The sequence below is a fragment of the Vespa crabro genome, chromosome 7 (genome assembly GCF_910589235.1).
Source record: "Vespa crabro chromosome 7, iyVesCrab1.2, whole genome shotgun sequence".
NCBI lineage: Eukaryota > Metazoa > Arthropoda > Insecta > Hymenoptera > Vespidae > Vespa > Vespa crabro.
Genome location: NC_060961.1, coordinates 6,733,940 through 6,757,229, shown reverse-complemented (window position 1 = coordinate 6,757,229; position 23,290 = coordinate 6,733,940). Strand labels below are relative to the sequence as shown.

The window sequence follows — 23,290 nt, the reverse complement described above, 5'->3', positions numbered from 1 at the left end:
AAGAAAATAATATTCGAGCTGTGGAATATACATATTTCATTTATATTTGTACATATAATTAATGTTTTAGTCGATTTCTCTTTTGTTGTTTAAATAATATACCTGCAACAAACAAAAAAGAGTATATATATATATATTTTTTTCATTTAGATTATACAAAAAATATTTATATGTATATATTTATACATTTATTTGTTAAATATTCAGAAAAATATTAAAAAATAAATTATAAACGGATATAGTGTTTTTAATTATAAACATCATAAATATGAACTGTTACACTTACAAAAATATAAACAATTAAATTTTGTATTTGTATACAATCGTACATATGCATAAGAAAACAATTTATTTAAAAAAAAAATCAATAAATTAAAAAACCACAAATATAAATAAATAATAAGTTAACCTCTAATTTGTAGAACTGACGAAAAGAAAGTATAAGAATTTATAGACATTGACTTTGATTAGTTGCACGAAGTTATTTTGGGAACGAATCACCTTGAAGCAACGCTACCTACGTAAAGTGGAAGAATCTATCTCTCTCTGATCTACAATAAACTCCAATTACTTAGTATTTTTTCGCCGAACTATACCAGTAAATGTGATTGTCTATTGCCAAATCCAACGTATTCTATTGAGAGCTCAATATTTTACACCGTTCGTTTGTTAATCATTTTCTGAGTTTATAGAAATTATTCTGAAATTGTGTATTTACTTGGTACTTTTTTAACGTAAGTAATAGAATCAATAAATCTTTTATCGAAATGTACGTAAAGTCATAACCTTATTTCCTAAAAACGTTGTCACTGTACGTCCGCCATTGTTACGATCGGTTTATCATCAACTCAAGGCGGGAAATTTCAACATGTAAGAATACAAAACAATCGAAAACATTTTTATTTATACACTAATAAAGAATTAATAATTTAAATTAAATTATTATTATATAAAGGGAATATAATAAATAGAACTGATATTCAACATTTTAAAAATTTCTTAAAATTCAAAAGTCTTTCGTATTCTATCAAATTCAAAATAATAAAGAGACAAATATAAATCTGTTAAATTTATATGACTTTGTTAGAAAGGTTAAGTAAATTGTATACAAAGCATTATTTGGTATCGTTTAATAAAAAAAAAAATCTAACGGATCTTATTACACATAATTAATATAGTTAGACTTTTGGATATAAACAAAAATACGAAAAAATTTATTTGTAATAAATTTCCTAAGTAAGAATTTATATTCGAATCAAACCAAAGCCATTTTGATTATGATCATAACTTAAACTCTTATATATCGGTATAAACAAAATATGCGTTTTAATGTCAAAACTTTGTCGTTTCTTAAAGGAAGATTAATGACCTTGGAAGATAGAACGTTTGGGATCAGGAAATATAAAAGAAGAGAATCAAAGTAAGTAGAGAGAAGAGAAGACGAAGTCGGCTTCCTCGTGGGTCGATCGTGCCGTTGAAAAAGCAATAAGGAGAAGGGAGAATAAGAAAGAGAGAGAGAGAGAGAGAGAGAGAAAGAAAGAGGGAGAAAGAGAGAGAAAGGGGAAGAAGAAAGGAAAGAAGAAGAGAGTGGGAGGGAAAGAAAAGGATAGAAAAAGAGGAAAGGCGCCGTCCTCCTAGTGGTCGTCCGGCGAACGTCTTCGTGCTTTTTAAGACGCGGCCGGTGGCCGGTCAATAGTTTCCCGGTTTCTCTCTTTCTCTCTCTATCTTTCTCACTTCTGTGTGTGTCTCTCTCACTCTCTCTCTCTCCCTCTCTCTCTCTCTCTCTCTTACTCTCTTCGGTCGTACACCTGTCCGTCGTGAAGTTGCAGACGGAGAGGTAGGAAGGGGTTATGGTCAATAAACGCAACCACGTCACACGCAGCCTATCGGCGACCCTGCTTGGCCCCTTAAAGTGGCCCCGAACGAAAATCTTACATGTCGACCCGATATTTCCTTTTGTGCGTTTGTCTGCAGAATATCTTGAGAAAAGTTCGATCGATTTTCATTTGGCCGATATCGACGGATTCCGTGTGTCCCGAGGATTGTACGATTGTGAAACAAGACACGTGCGCGTGCCGGTATTAACAAACGGTGGGTTGTTCGTACGTGTACGTGGATTTACCGAATTGCGTCCGCCATTGTTGTGATTGGTGGTGAACGTTCCAGAGAAGACGGCATTTCTTAACTTCGGACGCGCATGCGCATTATCGCGACAAACCCGACGACGCTCTTCTTTCGAATTTTCGGAGACGCGACGCACACACACATACGTTCGCGAGGCAACATATACACACGACGCACGCACGCTACTACCACGCCATTATTACTATCCTACTAAACGCATACAAACGTGTGTCGGTGCGCGCGCGCCCGCCCGAGCATTTCGAAAATCTCATTTACCGATGCTTTTTTACGCACGTGCTTGCAACCCTGATTTTACACCTGTCGCTTGCGTTCGCACGCGCCCGCGCATTTCGTTTGACGCACTTTTACAATTATACATTTAAAAACGCCGGCTTGTCTTTTACTTCTTTTTTTTTTGTTTCTTTTTCTTTCTTTCTTCTCTTTCTTTCTCTCTCTCTCTCTCTCTCTCTCTTTCTTTCTTTCTTTCTTTCTTTCTCTCTCGCTCTGTCTCTTTTTTTACGTTTCTACAAGAAGGAATCTACGCTTACCCATTTTCTTAAAGGATCGCTGGCGTTCATAATGTGCGCGTCTTCTTATATCATAAGATTTTATATCGACGTATTATTTTTAAAACGCGATTATATCGATTCTATTCTATGATACTTGAATTTTGAAATGATTTAAAAATATAGATGTAACTAATGCAGTATTTTTTTTTAATTGATTGGAATTAATAATATCGATAACGTTTTAATATTTTTGATGGGAAAACGAAGTGAATTTTTGTTTCAGGAAAAATATCATATTCAGAGATAATATACTTCTGTCTTATTGGACATAAAAGTGTCTAAAACAGTCTGGAGTATAGTGAGGAATAGAAAGAAGCTACACAGTGGAATTGGCTGGACGTGTATGCCCAGCATATATTTTGCTAGGATTTGTTTTTTTAAATTTTGTAAAGATGACAGTTTATATTAATAATGATGTTTGTTACTCGCATAATTACGTGTTATGCCCAAGGCAAAGAAGAAATCTTACCTTAGAAAGGTAAGGGAAATGCGAGAGTATAGACGACAAAAACTAATGTCAGAAACAGCAGAGGAACGTGCTCTAAGATTATATACATCGGCTGAAAGAATGAAGAACGCTAGAGCAAAGGAAACTGAAGAACAAGCTGCTCTAAGAAGGATGCAAGAAGCTCAGAGAATGGCCAGGCATCGTGCTAAGAAGAAGCGTTGTCTTGATGAAAATCTAGCTAGGGAGATATCTAAAATTGCAGAACTCTCTAAAATGCCAGATGCAGCAACGATCGCTCAAATGTCTGAAATGAATATGAATAAAATATCTGCAGAATTGAAGCAGATGATGGAAAGAGGAAAAGTTCCAGAACATATAGTACAGATGGCTCAACTTGCGGAATTTAGTAAAATGACTGAATTAAACAAAATGTCTCAAGATATGGCGAAGAGATACGAAATGGAAAAGATGGCAGAATACGCTAAAACGACGGAATATGTAAAAATGCAAGAAATTGCCAAAATGTCAGAGATAGCTAAAATGAATGAAATGGTTAAATTGTCAGAAATGGCTAAGTACAATGACATAACGAAAATAAGTGAGATTGCCAAAATGAATGAAATGATCAAAATGTCTCAAATGGCAAAGATTAATGAGGCACAAAGAATGAACGAAATAGCAAAATTAAATGAAATGGTAAAAATGACAGAGATGGCTAAATATAATAACGATATAACGAAACTCAACGAGATCGCTCAAATTAATGAAATGGCTAAAGAGATAGCAAAAATGAATGAAAAAACTAAAATGAATGAAATGATCAAAATGGCAAATATACAGAATGATATAGCAAAAATGCCAGAGTACTCGAAAATAGCCGAAATGGCTAAATTAACAGAGTTAGCTAAGCTTAATGAAATAACAATAACAAAATTAAACGATCCTCCTCCACCCAAAGTAGCAGAAATTCCAAGAATTCCTGAACCTGTGATTACTGTGCCAAATCCAAGGAATTTGCAAAACGTTCAAACTGTTCAAGTAGCACAGGCTAGCCCATCTAGTACGATAAATTTTCCGACTGTGCCTGGTCAGGGTAAATATGCCCAGCTACTGGTTATTATCGAAGAACTCGGTAGAGACATTCGCCTCTCGTATGCAGGAAGCCGTAGTGCCGCGGAACGTCTGAAAATGGGTATACAGCATGCACGGATTCTCGTACGAGAATGTTTGTTAGAAACAGAACATAACGCGCGACAATGATCTGTCGATGAACTTAGCCGCTAGATTTTTAGCAGATTATTTTCCAAGATGATATGTATGATCTATCGAATGCAGCAGATTATTGTCTTTGTTCAAACAAAAAAGTTTACAAATTACAAGAAATATATCTGCTGCTATGTATATTATGCCATCTTGCCGATATAAGCTTAGTACCACTTTGACAATGAATCAAAATACATTATAATGGACTGCTTGTTTAAAAATATTATGCAATCTGATAAATACTTGTAATGTATTTGGTATATTAGATTGTCAAAGAAAAGAAGTTTTAAGCCAGTGGTATTTAAGGCTTAATTAATACATATTATTACTATTATTATTATTATTATTATTATTATTATTATTATAATTATTATAATAATTATTATTATTATTGAATTGGTTATTTCATTGTTTAACTGCACTTAATTATCTTCAAGTGCAGTTATATACATATTTTTATATGTATATATATATGACATATAATTATATCATGCGTATATGTATATATACATCTACATTATGAATTTTTAAATAGGGGAAAAGATTGTTTTAAAATTTTTTTTTGTTTTATAAAAGATCGTATGTTTTTGATGTTTGGGTCTCATACGATAGAAAAATCTATAAATAATCCTTAGACTTGACTAAGTTCTAATGTAGAACATAGAGTATATCAAACTAGAAACAATGTGTACACTGAAGAGTCTTCTCACTTATATTTTATATATAAAAAATATTTTATTGCAATTTTGGTTAATACGACGGGTATACAATAATTACTTATAGTATACGTATGAGAAGAAAATTGATCAAACAAAAATGTACCTACGAGAAATATAATCCCTGGACATAAATATGAGGTATTGCTCAATAAAGTCTCAGTTTTTTTAAAATGTCTATCACATTATTTTTCTCAAAGAAAGATGTATATGAATGAACACCAACAAAAAAAAATAAAAATTTCAGTATTTATTATTCTCGTAAACGTAACAAACGTATGTGTGATTGTATTATAATCGTATACGTTGTTTTAATGAAAATACATTTAACATATATATTTTTATTATTTATAATTAAAATTGTTGAAAACCAAACGAAATATTTAAGAAAGCATATTTTCTCTTTTATTTACATTTGGGAAGGTTAGGTAAGTAGCACATATATACTGTAACAGTATATAGAGAAAACCCGACTGCGGCGCAACGTCTTGCGGCTGCAAGTTGCAGCGTGCCGATAAAAAGCTAAGTGATTGGTTATTTTTCGCTTATGTACTTATTGTATGATTATATATAAACAGTGCAACTGCAGTTCGTTATTTAAGGTATGTAAATACAATTAAACTTATGTCTATATTTTTCACGATTATGAAAAAGCGTATTTGAGGTTATGATAGCGTATCGAGGCTATATGTACTCTTCTTATCTCTCTCTCTCTCTCTCTCTCTCTGTCTTTTTCTGCCTCTCTCTGCCTCTTTCTCTCTCTTTCTCTCTTTCTCATGATTTTATAAAATAATAAATAAATATAAAAAGTATAATTGTTCGAAAATTTATAATTAATCCATTATTACTTACTTTAATTGTTATAATTACGCGCTCTCTCTCTCTCTCTTTCTCTTTCTCTCTCCTTCCCCCCCTAAGATTTATTTTGAGATTAATTTTATTTCAAATTTGTTGAAATAAATGAATTATTTATTAAGGTATACGATAAGGAAAATAATAGAAGAAAACTCAAGATAAAGAAGATGGAAGAAGAACGTGGAAATATAGAAGTTTGTAAGAACGTAGAAGTTTCTACAAAAGTAACAGAGCCATTGTTAAATGTTCCAAATCCCAGAGCTTTACAGCAAAATTCAGTGGTATCTACTACTATTCCTGGTCAATCTAAATATATTCAATTACTTAATGTTATAGAAGAACTAGGTCGTGATATTAGACCTAGCTATGCAGGCAGTCGTACTTCTGCTGAAAGAATCAAGCGTGGCATAGTACATGCACGTATTCTAGTCAGAGAATGCTTAGTTGAAACCGAAAAAAGTGCTCGTCAATAATGTATATATTACTAAATCACAAAATTGAGAAAGAAGTAGTAGGTCTTTTATATTATTGTGTCATTATGCAATTATATATAAAGAAAAAAAAATTGTTAACGTATCAAACTATAGAAAAAGTCATAACTATAGAATCTATATCTATTTTTATGAAGGAAAGGTGCAGACCTAATATATTACTCTTTAGGAATATATCATCTACCTCAAATATTGACCAACTTAAATCATAGTACAAGTTAGGAACATAATATTATACGAAGAATCTCATTTCACTTTCCTATCTTTTAAAATTATTTATTCTTTTAAACAATTGTTTATATATACACGAAGTATATAAAAACAAATGCATATATACAGAGAATGTCGGTATTTTTAAATATAATAATTATACCAAAGAGATACATAGTTTCTTGTTTTTGCCAAAGACTGAATGAAAACATAGACTTGCCAGTTTATGTTTTTATTTTATTTTAAAACTAATTTATTCATTCCTTTTGTTTGTGTAACTTAATTTATTTATTTTAATAACAATAAAAGATCTAAATGCTATGATTTTAATGAAGAAATAATGACAACACTGCCAAAAACACAGCAGAAGTAGTTTATATGCGAATCAAGCATAATTCTAAAGTACTAAGGATTTTTAGTATAAATCAATATATAGTTTTAATGGTAATGACCAATACCATATCTTTGAATGTCTTTCTCAGCTCTTCAACTGATAGTTTAACTAAGTACAGCTATTGTGTCATAGAACATTTTATCTTCTGCAGTATAGATATAATACAAAGATAAAATGATTAACTCAAGAATAATAAACTGCCATAGCGAGAAAGAGAAAAAACACCATTTTTTCAGAATGTATTACTTAGAATGTGAAAAAATATATTATGACATTTTATAGACAGACTTATTAATCTTTTACATGCAAGCTAACCACAAAATACTCATAGTACAATATTTCTTATAAATACAGATTATACAATAGTCAGAATTTCTGCTACATACACGGCCTTATTCAAAGACATGCTGGTAGTACAAATATTTATTTCCTGATTTTTTAAGAATGATATTGTAAACAAATGAAACTGTATACTGTATAATTCGATTGATATAAGACAATTTATATAGACTTTATGATTTAAATGCAATTTTATGAAAATGATCGATGTGAAAGATTTTATATATATGTATATATATATATATATATATATATATATATATGTATGTATGTATGTATATATATATATGTATATATATATATATATATATATGTATATATATATGTGTGTGTGTGTGTGTGTATGGATGATGTTAATAAGTTCCTAACTATTTTAATAATCTATCAATTCAATATAATGGGTAGTACATTATTAGCAGTAAAATTTCAACTCTAATGGCTTATATCCAGCAAATGTATGAAAGCTCTTTAAAAAAAAATTATATATATATATATATACACATATATATAACTTCTATAGAAAAATGTTATATTACTGTGATCTGAATATAGAATATCTATATCCAAAGAAATATGAGTATACCTAGGTCAAGTACCCATAAGTGTACTTTTTTATTTTCCCAATGGATTCATTATTTCAATGAAATAACAATAGAAAAAAGAATAATAATCTTACAAACTTATTAATTATATATGTTTTAAACTTTTATGTAATAATGTGCATTTATATATCGTCTTCGTATTATTTTATACCAATGTTAATTCATATTAACATTAACCATATGTTACTTATAATATATGAAACAAATAAAAGCTTTTGTATTAGAGCAATACATATTTTATTATCTATCAATATTATCGATTATAACATTGTAATCTCAAAAAATCTAATTCTATTAAAAATATAGTAAATTAATTTATTATTTATATTATTTCTGTTTCAGGTTGTGTACCTGCTTGTTTTAGATATGTTTCAAACTTTGAGTACATTCGATACACAACTTTACGCGGACTCTGTGGAATGGTGTCCCATAGAACCATTCAAAGACTTATTTGTATGTGGGACGTATCAACTGATAGTATCAACAGAAAGTATTTCGAAGAAAAAATCAAAATCAAGTAGACGTTTAGGCAGAATATATTTGTTTCAAGTCATTAAAGATGGTAGTATGAAGTTGTTGCAACAATTAGAAACAGAAGGGGTATTGGATATGAAATGGGCTCACGTTACGTGTAATCAAAAAATATTGTTAGGCGTTGTTAATTCATTAGGCTATTTGCAAATTTACCAATTACAAAATGAAGACGACGAAATATTAAAATTAATGACAGAATTGAAAGTAAACGATCAGAAGGAAGAAATTCTAGCATTATCCCTCGACTGGTCTACAGGAAAATATTCTTGCGAAAATAATTCCATAGCTAATATAATAGTTAGCGATTCTACTGGTGGCATAACTTTATTCGAGTTACATAACGACCAAATGAAAATTCTAACGTCATGGTTGTCTCATGAATATGAAGCATGGATATCTGCTTTCGATTATTGGAATGTAAACGTAATATACACTGGTACGAATAGCATTCTATAAATTTAATCTTCACATTCTGATTTGAGAAATACTAATTATTTAAGGTGGAGACGATTGTAAATTTCAACGATTTGATATAAGAACAGGAAAGAAGTTTACCATGAGCAATATGATCCACACTGCTGGTGTTACTAGTATTCACAGTAATGCTGATAAAGAACATCTATTAGCATCAGGAAGGTATAAAGAAAAATATTTACACCGTATACTCATATACATGTTAGTATATTCTACAAAGATAAATGATTTTTAGTTATGACGAAAAATTACGTTTATGGGATACGAGAAATTTCAAGAGACCAATCTCAGAAACGAATTTACACGGTGGTATTTGGCGTTTGAAATGGGATCCTTTCGCGCGTCGATCTCTATTGGCGGCTTGCATGTACGGTGGATTTAAAGTAATCGATTGTCAGAATATTGAGACGCCTTCCATCATTGATGAATATAATAACCACGAAAGTTTATCTTACGGATGCGATTGGTCATTCCTTTCGCGTCAATGTATCATGGAACGAGCTATATTTCAAACGAACGAGCAAAACTTAGGATTAGCGTGTATATGTACATTTTACGATCATGATTTAAAACTTTCTGTAGTACGTTTGACCGAAGAATAATCAAATTATGTATATTTATAATTATTACAAATGTATACTATATACATCGACATTTCATATACTACAACATATTTATATACGAACATATTTTAGAAACGTCTTTTGAAAAGATTTTCTTATAAACATTTACATTTCCTCTCTTAACGTTAGTTTCGATGACAACCGCAAGTTGGCGGAGATGTAACATTTTGTAATTTCACATATTACAAATCGACGATAATTTTGTTACACTTTAAAATTTTCATAGATTTCATATAAATCTTAAATTTAATTAATAAATTCGAAACAAATTCTTAGATATAAACAACGATAAACAAAAGTATGAAACAAAACACATCAATATCCTTATGTGCGAGAAGTTTGAGAAAAAAAAAGAATTACGTCGATTAGTTCGACAAGATGCCGCTAGATGGGAGTGCGGCGGAGGCGCGATCCGCATTTCGCCGCGGCTAGTTCGATAAAAATCAGTCATAGTCAAGAAGGGGCTGTTTTGATGTCTGTCTGTCGACTACATTTATTCCTGTTTGAAGGAAATTAGTGCGTGATTTACGAGGTGTAAATCGTTGATCTATAGATCACGGTGAGTACCGATAAACTAGTTTTATTTCAAGACCGGCTTGTACATTGCTTCTTACATTATATATCGTACTTCAAAGTAAGAGAGAGAGGGAGAGAGAAGGAGAGAGAAAGAGAGAGAAAGATCATGAGGTGAATGGGTGAGGGAAGCGAGAGAGCAGGGCGGTCGTTCGTCGTTCGTTCGTTCGTTCGTTCGTATGTATGTATGTACGTTCGTTCGTTCGTACGTTCGTTCGTTCGTTCGTTCGTTCAGACGTCAATCCTTTTTCGCGAACATGTTTCGTTTAAAGAATCAATCTTGTGTATTTGATTAATTCAAGAATTTTTAATAATCTCCGATCGTCCATCGAACGAGTCAGGAAAAAGAAACGTTCGCCGGTTCCTTCAAAGAAAAATTGTACGTACGTCACAACTAGAGAAAGAGAGAGAGAGAGAGAGAGAAAAGAAAGGGTTTTTTTCTGCAAGACAACAGACAGGATCAAGGAACGAGCAATATATCGGAGAAAGGACTAAAGACGCAGAAATTAAGGTTAGAGATATTTCTATCATTTAATTTTTTTTTCTTTGTCTTTTTCCTATTTTTTTTTATTTTTATTATTTGAAAGAGAATAGAAAAGATGAGAGAAAAAGAAAAATTATTTGTCCCTCGATATCTTTTTTAAATTGAAATCTTGTGAAATATCGATCTACCAATGACATCACAGATTTTATTTTTTCATAATGCTTTACTAATAAACTTTTGATCGATTTTCAATCGATCATGCGTCTTCATAGAAGAGTTTTCTTAATACGATTAGCGATAGCATAATTTATTTATTATCTTTTTTCTTTGTAATGGTTTCCTAATCTTTATTCAGATTTTCAATCGATCGTACGCTTCGTCGACTGAAGTAAACTCCTCTTATCGTTAGATGCGCGATGATATTATTTATTTTAATAATATTATTTTCTTTTAATATAATAAATAAATAAAGATAAATTTAATAATAATTTAATAATAATTTAAGATAAATTTATTTTCTTTTTTTTCTACTTCTAGTTTTTCAAATAGTTATTTTTTGATCGTTTAGTTAGATCTAAATCGTGTATTTAATGTGTTAAATGTGTTCCTAATACGGTTAGATACGCAATATATATATATATATATATATATATATATATATATATATATATATATTTTCTTTTATATTTGTCTAACATTTTTCATATATGTAGTTATTTAGATTCTCAATCGATCGTATGTCTTCGTCGTTAGACGAGTTCCTCATACGGTTAGATTCGCAAAATGAGATTTCTGAACGATTTGGAGCGCGTCGTTGCTTCTTTCTTTCTCTCTCTCTCTCTCTCTCTCATTCTGATAATTACGCGATGTTAAAAAGAGATAGAGAGAGAGAGAGAGAGAAAGAGAGAAAGAGAGAGAGATTGAATTGAAAAAAGAATTGCTTAGTTTGCTAAAGTTTGCCATTATTTTGTAAATAGCTTTTTATCATTTTTCAAGGACGTTACTTTTCACTCTGTTTTTCTTTTCCTTGCCTATTTCTTTTCTAACGAATGTTTATTTTTTTCTTTTTTTTTCTTTCATCGTATCTCTAATATAACGTAAACTGATCTATCTTATTTACGTTCATCAAGGTTGTGTTCGTGCTATTAATAATAAATATGACGAGTGACTATCTGTTCAATAGAAAAATAATTTATTTTTCTTATTTGATTCGATGCAATCACAGTGACATGCGTCGTTAGAGCTCAGTTTCAATGTGTATTTCGATCCGCTGTGAAAACGTGTGTGTGTGTGTGTGTGTGTGTGTGTGCGTGCGCGTGTGCGTGTGTGTGCACGTTTGTTACTTTTATAAATAACAATCTTAATTAACGCAAACGATGTACATTTTTAATGTCACGTTACGAAGATGTTAGTTCGTGCGAGTTTCTTTTCTTTATTACTCCGTCTATTATTCGGTACACGAAGCTAAATGAAAAGATTAAATGCTTGATACTATCAAAAGGAACTTTAATAAAGTATGTATAGGCGTTATGCATACCATGGCATATGTATAGTATAGTTTTAAGTTATAACAGTAAAAATTATTCCAACTTAAAATTTGGATTAAATTTATTTTAATTTTATTCTTTTTTTTTTTTCTTTTTTTCGTTTGTTCATCAATTTTATTTAACGATTTATGTTCAAAGATAATTTTCAAAAATTCGCCGTTATTATTATTATTATGATTATTATTATCATTATCATCATCATCATCATCATCATCATCATCATCATCATCATAATCATTATCATCATAACAATTTCTTTATTCGTGTGTCTATCATGATACAGTATTGTTTTAATGTAATAATAATTATTATGTAGTTGGTAAAATTGATTTGAACTTTTCACTTATTCATAAATTTTTATTTAACGATCTACATTGGAAAATAATTTTTAGAAATTCGCTATTGTTATTATTATAACAAAGTCATTATCTCTTGATTAAGTTACTCACGGTTTAAGACTTAATATTCTATGTATTGTTAGACTCCGAGAGTGTTCGTTGGCCAGCATATTAATTATCTCGTGGCTTTTGATCGTTAGTTCTAACGGTTCCGATCTCTCATCTTTCTCGTTTCTTTTTAATCACTCAGTTAAATCAAGAGAAAGAAAAATATAGAAAGAAAAAAGAAAGGGATAGAAAGTTGGGCGGGGAACCAGCTGCTAGTTTTTTTTTTTTTTTTTTTACAAGACGATGATAACGATAAGAATACGAAGAATGGGAAATAAAGATAGAAAAATTCAAAAATTTTGTTCGAATATTCCCGCCATTTTTCTTAAACCATTCTTCATCGTGCTTATTAATTTCACATATCATTTCTTATAAAAATTTCATCGCCTGCATAAATCGATATAATATCTAATAATGTCATCTTGAACTCGTACGTTAGAAAAAAAAATTATATGTGACTATCGCGCATATCAGATTTTATTACTTGCGCGGGAATTACGAAAAGGGATTAAAAGAAAGAGAAACGTTAGATTTTCCTTTAATAATCATCAGTTTTTATGATACGATTATGTATTTGTATATATATTGGATTTTCTTTTCTTTTTTTTTTTTTGTATTTTTTGGAATAAGAGGGACAGAGAGAGAGAATAGGTAATGGAAGAAAACTTGAAAATACATTAAAAAGAGGAGATTAAAAACATATGGATATTGCTTGCACAGAATTATGAATGTAGGTTTAGAAAAAGGTATTATTGTTATAGATTTTTCCAATTCTTCATACAGCGAGTGGTGCTTATAAAATTGGCCAGAAAAGTTACGTATTAATTTTAAAATTACAATTAAAATTTTTTTTTGGGAATTGTTTAGGTTCCTAATTAGACTAGTGGTTTCTTTTACAAGTATACGCTTATATAGTTTTAGCAATGTGAATAAAATAATTAACATAAAAGCTAGTTAGAAAAAGAATATTTGATTTTTCAAATCATTTTTAAGAATTTTCGATCTACTTAGGGATTTTTTATCCCTTCATCCTATATATATCAGGTATTATTTTTAAAAAAGAAGTCTGATAATATAGAGATATAAAAAAATGAAAAATTAAAAGAGAGAGAGTGAAAGAGAGAGAGAGAGATTCGAGTATTTGGAAAGTCAGTATACAGCCTAGGATAAGCGCGGACCATCGTGAATGTGCGTGCAATAGAGCTTAATCGATCTGCGGCTGTGCCAACGTTACTACATGAAAACGGGATATCGTTGCGCGAGATGTATCCTCAAGAGCAATGGATAAATAAAACACCCCAACAACATCGTTGTCACCTAAGGGTGATATCCCAACTTTTTAATTTTTTCACCCAAACTACTTTATAGATAGTTCGTTTCTATGTTCTTAATATTGTAATTAAGTTTTTGATAGGAATATGAGTATAAACAAAATCATTCCTTTTTTCTTTTTATTTTTTTTTATTTTTTTGACGATGTTAAAATTATTGCAATTCATATTTAAAAAAAAATATTTAAGATTATTGCTTGATGTTCTTTTTTTTTCTTTTTTATAAGAGGACATTTAAATTATTTTGTATTTTAATTAAAAAAATATTTCCGACGACTTTTCAATTATACGAGTAAACACGTATAAATAGTGATAATAGTGTAATTAATTTTTAATATGAATATTATTTGACGAATACGAAGAAAATTCTTTTTTATTATTATTTTTTTTTTTTTAAATATTACAACTTTTATGGCGATGGCGAGAGGGGAGAGAATATGTGAATCGCGCTTTCGAAACATTAATTATCACGATTTCTTCGATCTCCTCTTTTTCTCTTCTTTTTATAAATTAGTAAAGAGAATATTTCGAAATGAAATTTTTATGCTTTTAAACGAACAAAGGGAACGAAGAACGAACTCTCGCGATTCGTTTTATTTCGTAATCGCGAATTACGCTCGTTACTTACATATTTCATTCATCACCATTTTATACTCTACCTTGTTCAATCTACCTCCCTCCTCCTACCCTTGTCGTGCCTTGCCCTTCTCTACCCTGCCCCCTTTACCCAAGTCTCAACAGCTCGTTACTCCGTACGTTCCTGGAGCTCCCATCGAAACAATGGAGGTTTCACCGGGTAACACGAGACTCCACCTCGGCTTCTCTCATGAAATGCACTGCGGGCATTCAGCGCGTATGAAATCCGGGATGACCCGCCATGCGTGTCATCTTCAAAGTGGTAGTGGTAGTAGTACTGTGATGTAGTATAGTAGTAAATAGTAATAGTAGTAGTAGTAGTAGTGTACTGTACTAGTAAATAGTAATACTAGTAGTAGTAGTAGTGTACTGTACTAGTAAATAGTAATAGTAGTAATGTAATAATAAATAATAGTACCAGCAGTAGTAAGTAGTAGTGATAGTATTAATAATAGTAGAAGTAGTAGGTAGTGGTAGCAATAGTAATATTAAAAAAGCTATATTTCTAGCGAACAAGTTAATTTCTTCATTGAATTGTAGATGATGAAAACGACAAAAAAATAATTGAAAAGTATACAATTTTTAATAAGACTTTTTTTTTATTATGTATTATATTATTACACGCTATTATGGATATAATATATTATAATAGGCAAACGGAAAGTTTTTAGGTAAACCAAAAAAGTTTTTAGATGATTTTAAAAATCAATTACTTTTTTCCAAAGCTTTTTTAGGCTTTTTCTTTTTTTTTTTGTATAAGATAGTAAAACTAAAAGCGTTAGGAACTTTTTTATAATCTATAAAAAATTCACTCATCCAGTATTAAAGTATTATGTATCATTATTATTATATGCACTATATTACATAATAAAAATTGTTGAAAAATGACTTTTTCATACAATTAATTATAAATTAAAAATAAATTAATTCAGTGCAAAAGCACATAATATAAGAGTAAGAGAGAGAGAGAGAGAGAGAGAGAGAGAGAGAGAGAGAGAGAGAGAGAGAGAGAGAGAGAGAGAGAGAGAGAGAAAGGGGAGGAAAGTTTAGTTTATATGTAAGATCAAAGAATCCAACTTAACGCGAGCCGAATTTTTGAATATTTTTCCTGCTCACGTATTTCGTTAAAAATGGCGAACGTTGATGTAAAACGTAATACATATGTATCTATGTCTGATACATTCTTACATTATTCGTACGTATACTATGTCAACGACCAGTTATTTATTTTGTTCTTAATCTTACGAAGTTCTAGATACTCGGGAAAATCGGACAACCGAAATCGACCGTACAAACGAATGAGAGAGGAGAGAGAGAGAGACAGAAAGGTAGATTCGTGTTCTCTCGGCAGTGGCCAGTAAAACGATGCTAAAGCCTCTCAATTAGCGTCTCGTGTTTGTAGTACGTTGTGCTCGTGACACTTAACTAACGAGCACGTCGTGGAAAAGCGACGATGCGTTTAATATCTCAAAGACTTGGGATCATGCGCACGCATCACTTCCATAACTGGTAGTAATAATAACAGTAATAATAAAAATAATAATAATAATAATAATAATAATAATAATAATAATAATAATAATAATAATAATAATAACAATAATAACAATAATAATAATAATAGTAATAATAATAATAATGGCACTCATAGAAAAAATCTTTTGCAATTTGAGGAATGATCATTGATTAGAATTGAAACAATTTTATTTTTACCTACTTTCTATAAAAATAGAAAATTAAGATTTAGCTTAATTTTTTTTTCAAATTCTTTCTTAATTCGCTTACACTTAAATTTTGTACGTGTGTATACATGTATATATCGATAGAGTTTAAAGAAACAGAGCGTCTCTTGTTTGCGTTCCAGTAACCAAAATGAATGATTCATGATGATTGGAAAGAGATAGAGGTCATATCGAATTACGTTTATTCCGTTACGTTTCTTTTGGTCGTATTGATTAACAACATTATCGATATCACTGTAAGAGCAATTAAGTTTCAAAAAAACGTTTATTTATTCATTAAGAATATTTGTTTATTTTAATGTATTAAAAATAATAATTATTAAATAATTAATATGTATATACACACACACACATATATATATATATATATATATATATATACACGCACACACATATATGTATGAATTAAATATGCACATAAAAGAAACTTTGTGCAAGTTCGTATGATGTCGCGATAACGATAAGATGGCGTTACCCTTGGCATAAAAGCATCCTGTTTTACATCCTTTCGTGCGTTATCCTTTTTTTACTCTTGCATTCTCTTTCTTTCCATTTCACTGACGTTCTTTCGTTTCTCTCTTTTTTTTTGCTCTTCTTTTTCTTCTTCGTCGACCATTCTCGCAGTTTGTCATCGTGTCACGTAACACCACGTGTGTGGTAATTCTGACACGTGTGACTCTCTCTTTCTCTCTCTCTCTCTCTTGCGCGCGCGCGCTCTTGCTTTCTGTATTTCTGCAACGATGTGCTTTCGAGAACCAACAAGCTAACTCCCCTGGAGATTACAATTTTACTGACCACCATAATGTTTCAATCAATGTTTCATGCATGATCGATCTTCATCTTTCCCCAGTCCGATCAATTTCACCACTCATTTTCCACTTAAATTAATTGAAATTGGTAGTTCAATTGGAGATACATAAAAGAGAAAGTTAGAAACTTTGGTAGATATGTGTAAATTTAAATGATCTACACAATTCGATTCGGTAGATCGGATTCTCATCATCGAATTCTCTTCATTTCTTTTTTTTTTTTTTTATCGTTTTGAACGAAGTGAACGGGCAATTTTTTATCAGCGATCAGATCGTGAAAAGATATTTACTATTTAAATATCTTCCTCTATCTATTTAGATATCTTGATTTTGTCTTAATCTCATCAAAGAAACTGAAATACATATAAGCCGCTAATAATGGTAGTAGTTTGAGTCATATATTTTTTTTCTTTCTTTTTTCCGTTTTCTTTTCTTTTTCTTTTTTTGACACATTTAAATGTTCGAATTATTTAAAATATTAATTTTATATATAATGAGACAAAAAAAAAAAAGAATTAAGTGAGTATATTTATTATTGAAAAAAAGAGAAAAAAATCTTTTACATAATTTGAAAAATTTTTAAATAGTTATAGTGTGCAACAAAATATATTTCTTGACATCTCAAATGAATTAGATCACTTTCATAATTATCAGCTGATATGTTTATGGGTTTGATTTTAGGAATTTTATTAATGAAAGAAATTAAAAAATTTTTTCTTTTTTTGTTTTAATTATACCTTTAAAAAAAGTCGTCTCCGAAGAGATTAATTCATTTTATTGAACTTGAATCACCGAATATGTTACTGTCACATTTTTAGTGAAAGAGATAGATAAAGATCAGAAGAAGTAGAGTAAAAATTCGATCACGTAAGCTTTGAAATTTATTCTGGAATTGCAATGGCGATTCTTGTCTGGTAGACGGCTTTTCGCGGTTAGAATTCGTTTTCTGGGCCTTGCACGTTCAATACTCTCTCGCTTTATTTGCTCTTCCTCCTCCTTCCCCTCCTCTTCCTCCTCCTGTTTCTATCTGCGTTCGTAGCGAAATGCAGCTCCTATCGATTCTCGTTTTACTCTCCTTTATCCCCTTCGCTTCGAAAATTACTGGTATCTAACCTATATTGACTTTTGCACAAATATTTATATTTATTTTCTATTTGTTTATAACAATTTTTTTTCTTTTTTCTTTCTTTCTTTCTTTTTTTTTTTGTTAATATGATAAAAATGAGATTTGAATTTTGTATTATGTATGAGAGTTAGGTACTTGTACCTGGATTAAACTGACTTATACAAATATTTGCATATATTTTTGAGAATTGAATTTTACATACCGTTAAATTGATTATCTTTATTATGCGAAATCTCGAACCTCAATCAAATCTTTTGTTCGGTTTTACGATCGTTAGAGGGTTTTAGGGATTTTAAGGGTTTCAGATTTACTCGACTTAAGTCGACTTTGTTCGCCATAGAATTTCGAAACGCTTTCAATGATTACCTAGATAATTCACGAAACTATCAAAACAGTACTTGGGATTAAATTAGAATACAAATTCAAATTCTAAATGAGTATTTGTTATTTTTTATGATTGGAACAATGGCCGCTGGGAAACAATTTTCTCAACATTTTCGAACTTTCTAATAAATTCTCAATAAAAAGTTTTACTTTTATAATCGAATTAGTTCAATTTCTTTTATTTTTGGATAGATAGATAGAGATAGTAAGAGTGATAAATTAATTAATAAAATAATTATACAATAATGTTTTCATGAATAACAAATGGAGGCCATCTTTCCAAGAAAGATAAGAGCGACCAGACGCGGCCATTGCTGCAATATGGCTGACTAACGTACTCTTCTACTCTTAAAGAGCTACTCTTCTCTTGTATGCGATGAGCACAGATAATTCAGAGTTCTTTCAATTCGAAACGCATCGGCTGCTACGTCGAGCCAAGACTCAGACTAATGTGTAGCGTAGATACACGGTATACATTTTTCAAATAAAGTCAACACGTTTCAATAGTTATGTACAAGAAAAAAATAACACGAATCTTTTCATAATATAATTCATTCATATCGTGTTTTGAGAAATTACTTCGAAAAATAATACAAAATTATGTGAATGCGGTTTTCAATTTATACAGGCCATCTTCTGTGATTTTAAAAATCGATTACTCTTTTTCGAGACATTTTAGATTAATTTTTTTTTGCTATAAGTCTTAAAAAGTCTCAAGAAAGTGTAATTGATTTTGAAAATCATTTGGAACCTTTAGACCCGCCCTATCTATACTTAGCTATTGTAAAGTTTAGTTATAATCAAATTTACTTATTTTTAGTAATTTTATTATTATTTATATTTTATTATTATTATTATTATATATATTTTTAGTAATTATATTATTATTAGTAATTTTATATAGAAATGTTTCATAATCAAAATACTGACTATTGCATCAATCGTTACATTATCTATTATATGGATTTCCTTTTTATTTTGTGCAATGCTTGATATGGCGTGTGTTTTTTTGTATATGTGTATGGGATGGTTTATGCAATTTTTTTATATGTTGTTATATTGAAACCGCGTTCTTTCATGTTACAGGAGGGTATTCCGTAATTTTATTTTATCATGTTATATATTGAAATCGTGTTATAGGAGGGTCGTGCTTGTAATTTTCTACTTTTCTGTAAGAACACCGCGAGTACGTTCGTTCGAACGAAGATAAATGAGCGTGACGATCGAGAGCCGTAAAAGTTGGATTTGGAGTTAACTGCATAATGACTGCTCGGAACCGGAACTTTAATGAAACGGGAAAGGGGGTAGAGAATAGGCGAAACGAAGAAATTTGTCATGCAACGATGCAGATTTTGTCGTAAAACATAAATTGTTATGTCTTGTCGACATTTTAAAAAATCTATTAAATTCAAAACTTCTATCGAATTTTTGCAAAATTAGACGATTCGTCGATGTAATTTTTACATTAATAAATTACATTTTTTTCTTTTTTTTTTTTTTTTTGCAATATAATTTTGGTTAATTTGTGTATATTGTGTGTGTATGTGTATACAGTATGATAAAATATTATTTATTTCTCGTAATGTAAGAATTTCTATAAATTCAAGATGGTAACAACAATTTTATTAACAACTAGTTAATTTAAATGCAGCTTTGTGCTTTTTTTTATCATGAAGATTTATAATCATTTTATATGTAAATGTTATAATATTATTCGAAAGGATGGGGACTAATCCGAGAACTAAGTTTTTAAATTGGCAAAAAAAGATTCCACGCCATCTTGTCTCCGGGAATATATATATATATATATATATATATATATATATATATATATATATATATATAATACAAGGCCGAGGCTACGCTACACACGATGTTTAACGCAAGTACTGGTTGAAGATACGATCTTAAGAGAGCAGGTTGAGCTTATGTGGTACTTTTGTGCAGGTGTCCGTGCATCGTCACAGACGATATAATGGGTTTGTAACGACATAACGGAATACTATACTCGAAGAACGTGTGGTATCAAGAAAGAGAAAGAAAGAAAGATGTGGTGGAATTACGAGCATAACGACGCGCCATGCACTTTGCATGTGCAAACTGGATTCAAGTATCGTCTCTAGTATTACTGGATCCTGTTCGTTAGTCGAAATTAACATCGACATTTATTCCAGTTAATTTTTTTCCTTCATTTTTGCCCTCTATTACATTTTCGAAAAGTTATATATTCGATCTCTTTTTTTTTCTTTTTTCTTCTTTTTCATACATTCATCCGTAAAAAAAATGTTCCCTGCGTATTTGTTATGTGAGAAACCAAGTTCCTCCATTTTTTTTCTTTTTCCCTTCATATGTAATGTAAGAAAAATCTTGCATGTATATATATATATAAATGTTTTTAATGTAGAAAGAACTTTTATACGTATTATTCTGCAACGTATTATTCTTTATTTATTTTTTTTTTTTTATAGCAAACGTACAACCGAAACTTTATCATCGCATTTCAACAGTCATTCAAATCTAAATTACTATACAAAACAACAATAACGACAAGACAGAAGTAAAAAGTTAGAAAAGTCTTCGAAGTGTGGATAAAATAGTTCTCGAATATGTAAATTTATTCTCAATAATGTAACCTGATCCAAAAGTCATATAGTATAAATCAGAAAATTGTCGAGGCGAATATCGTATTTTCGTCAAAAGAATATTCTGGGTATTATTTTAGACAGGAAGAGCTCTCTTTTTTCTCTATCTCTCTCTCTCTCTCTCTCTCTCTCTTTCTCTCTCTGTATTCTCCCCTTTTCTCCCTACTAACAGCACTGATCCTTTCGTAAGTGAATTGCAGGGAGAATCGATCGACGGAATAGTGTGTCCGCACTCAGACACGTACCAGTACTTATTGTATATACTTAAAAAAATAGAAAAAGAGAGAGAGGGAGAAAAAGGGGGATTGTTGTAAGAGGAAAAGGGACATAGAGATCGAGAAAAAAAAGGGACGTGAGAATTAGAGTGGAACAAAGTTTAGAAGAACATACAACACAGTAGTGTGACCTATCCTATGTACCGATGACGCACAACTTAACTTACGTCGAAAATTATGCATGCGAAAGAGGGGAGTAACGATAAACTTCGTTGAACGAAGAGTCATTATCCTTTTTATGGAACATCTTTTATATACCAGAGAGTGGTAGCCTTCTACCATAATCGAGAGCTGTGATTTATTCTCTCCCCGACTAAACGAGAATATATATCTTGGAGGTAACTGCAGGAAAATAAAAAAAAAAAAAAAGAAAGAAAAAAAAAACTAAGAAAAAAATTATTGGTGGTTAAAATTAATACGAAAAGATTTTAATAATAGTTCCTTATACAATATAAAAAATAGGTTAAGAAAAAAATGTGTCTTTATATATGTATTTATATATCATTTAAATATTTGTTTTTATCTATAAATACTATTAAATATATATATATATATAATATACCTATAAATAAGAGTCAACATTAGTTAGGCTTATAATTTTATTATAAAATACAAATACAAATTAGTCTTGTAGTTTCATTATCTGAACAAAAAAAAAATTAGCCTAGAAAGTCTTGAAAAATACTTTTTAAATCATCTAGGAATTTAATAAGATATTTTATGTATTAATATACATTAAAATAATGCATATTATATATTTTTATTTATTAATTAATTTATCATACAAATGAATAATTTATTTTTGTATAAATTTGACTCTGAACATTATTTAAATACGCCGAAAATTTGATCGACAGATTATAATCATCTTAAGAGAGTTACACATATGAATTTAATTTTACTCATGTTTACATATATACATACTTTCATACATATGTATATACATAAGTATATGAAGTTTATTCGAGAGTTAAAATTTCACTTAAATCGATTAATTAATTGGTACAACATTCGGTGTAATTTCGACGATAATGACAATGTTTTGACAAGAGCATTCTAACATATAAATACATACATACATTCATACGTACATATATACATACATACATACATACATACATACATACATACATACATGCATGCATACATACATACATACATACATACATACATACATACATACATACATACATACATACATACATACATACATACATACATACATACATACATACATACATACATACATACATACATACATACATACATACATACATACATACATACATACATACATACATACATACATACATACATACATACATACATACATACATACATACATACATACATACATACAAGATACATATATACGCAAATAAATGCCACTTGAGACATGCTATACGTATTGCACCTGCGTGCATCATAATCCGGAACGAGACGATAAGTTTTCACTCAAGCGGAAAAACTGTACCTTTCAACCAAGTCATTCGTGACCCTTTAGGAAATCGTAAACTTTATACCAATGCATCCCATTTATTTAATGCGTTTTATTCGCCTCCTACAATCAATTTCATCTTAGAATTTTTAATTTGTTGTTATATACCAAATATATGTTTAAAAATTTTTGATATATGTATATATTATTGTATAT

General features: G+C 30.1%; 3 protein-coding genes across 11 annotated transcripts in view; all 3 read left to right on the top strand.

Moving 5' to 3' along the window:
- The first annotated feature begins 419 nt into the window (after positions 1-419).
- LOC124425486 lies at positions 420-5,294 on the top strand. 7 transcript variants are annotated; one of them, XM_046965862.1, is made up of 3 exons: positions 420-734; positions 1,357-2,091; positions 2,917-5,294. In XM_046965862.1, the coding sequence occupies exon 3, from the start codon at positions 3,136-3,138 to the stop codon at positions 4,399-4,401; it is 1,266 nt and encodes a 421-aa protein (XP_046821818.1). In that variant the 5' UTR covers positions 420-734; positions 1,357-2,091; positions 2,917-3,135; the 3' UTR covers positions 4,402-5,294. The 7 variants fall into 7 exon arrangements, with proteins under 7 accessions (XP_046821818.1, XP_046821819.1, XP_046821823.1 ...); XM_046965863.1 differs by having other exon boundaries at positions 420-870; positions 1,357-1,420; XM_046965867.1 differs by having other exon boundaries at positions 420-870; positions 1,357-1,837.
- A 140-nt stretch (positions 5,295-5,434) lies between these two features.
- Positions 5,435-9,708, top strand: LOC124425487 (diphthine methyltransferase). Its single transcript, XM_046965869.1, has 4 exons — positions 5,435-5,722; positions 8,354-8,981; positions 9,046-9,181; positions 9,255-9,708. Exons 1-4 carry the CDS (start codon positions 5,681-5,683, stop codon positions 9,619-9,621), a joined length of 1,173 nt encoding a protein of 390 aa, XP_046821825.1. The 5' UTR covers positions 5,435-5,680; the 3' UTR covers positions 9,622-9,708.
- A 340-nt stretch (positions 9,709-10,048) lies between these two features.
- Positions 10,049-23,290, top strand: part of LOC124425484 — a 33,561-nt gene continuing 20,319 nt past the window's right edge. The window contains exons 1-2 of one of the 3 annotated variants that reach the window (XM_046965858.1): positions 10,049-10,201; positions 10,518-10,726. The gene's annotated coding sequence lies outside the window, so the exon portion shown is untranslated. Of the gene's footprint in view, positions 10,202-10,232; positions 10,727-23,290 lie in introns of those variants that run through there. The other 2 variants (XM_046965857.1, XM_046965859.1) reach the window with 2 other exon arrangements.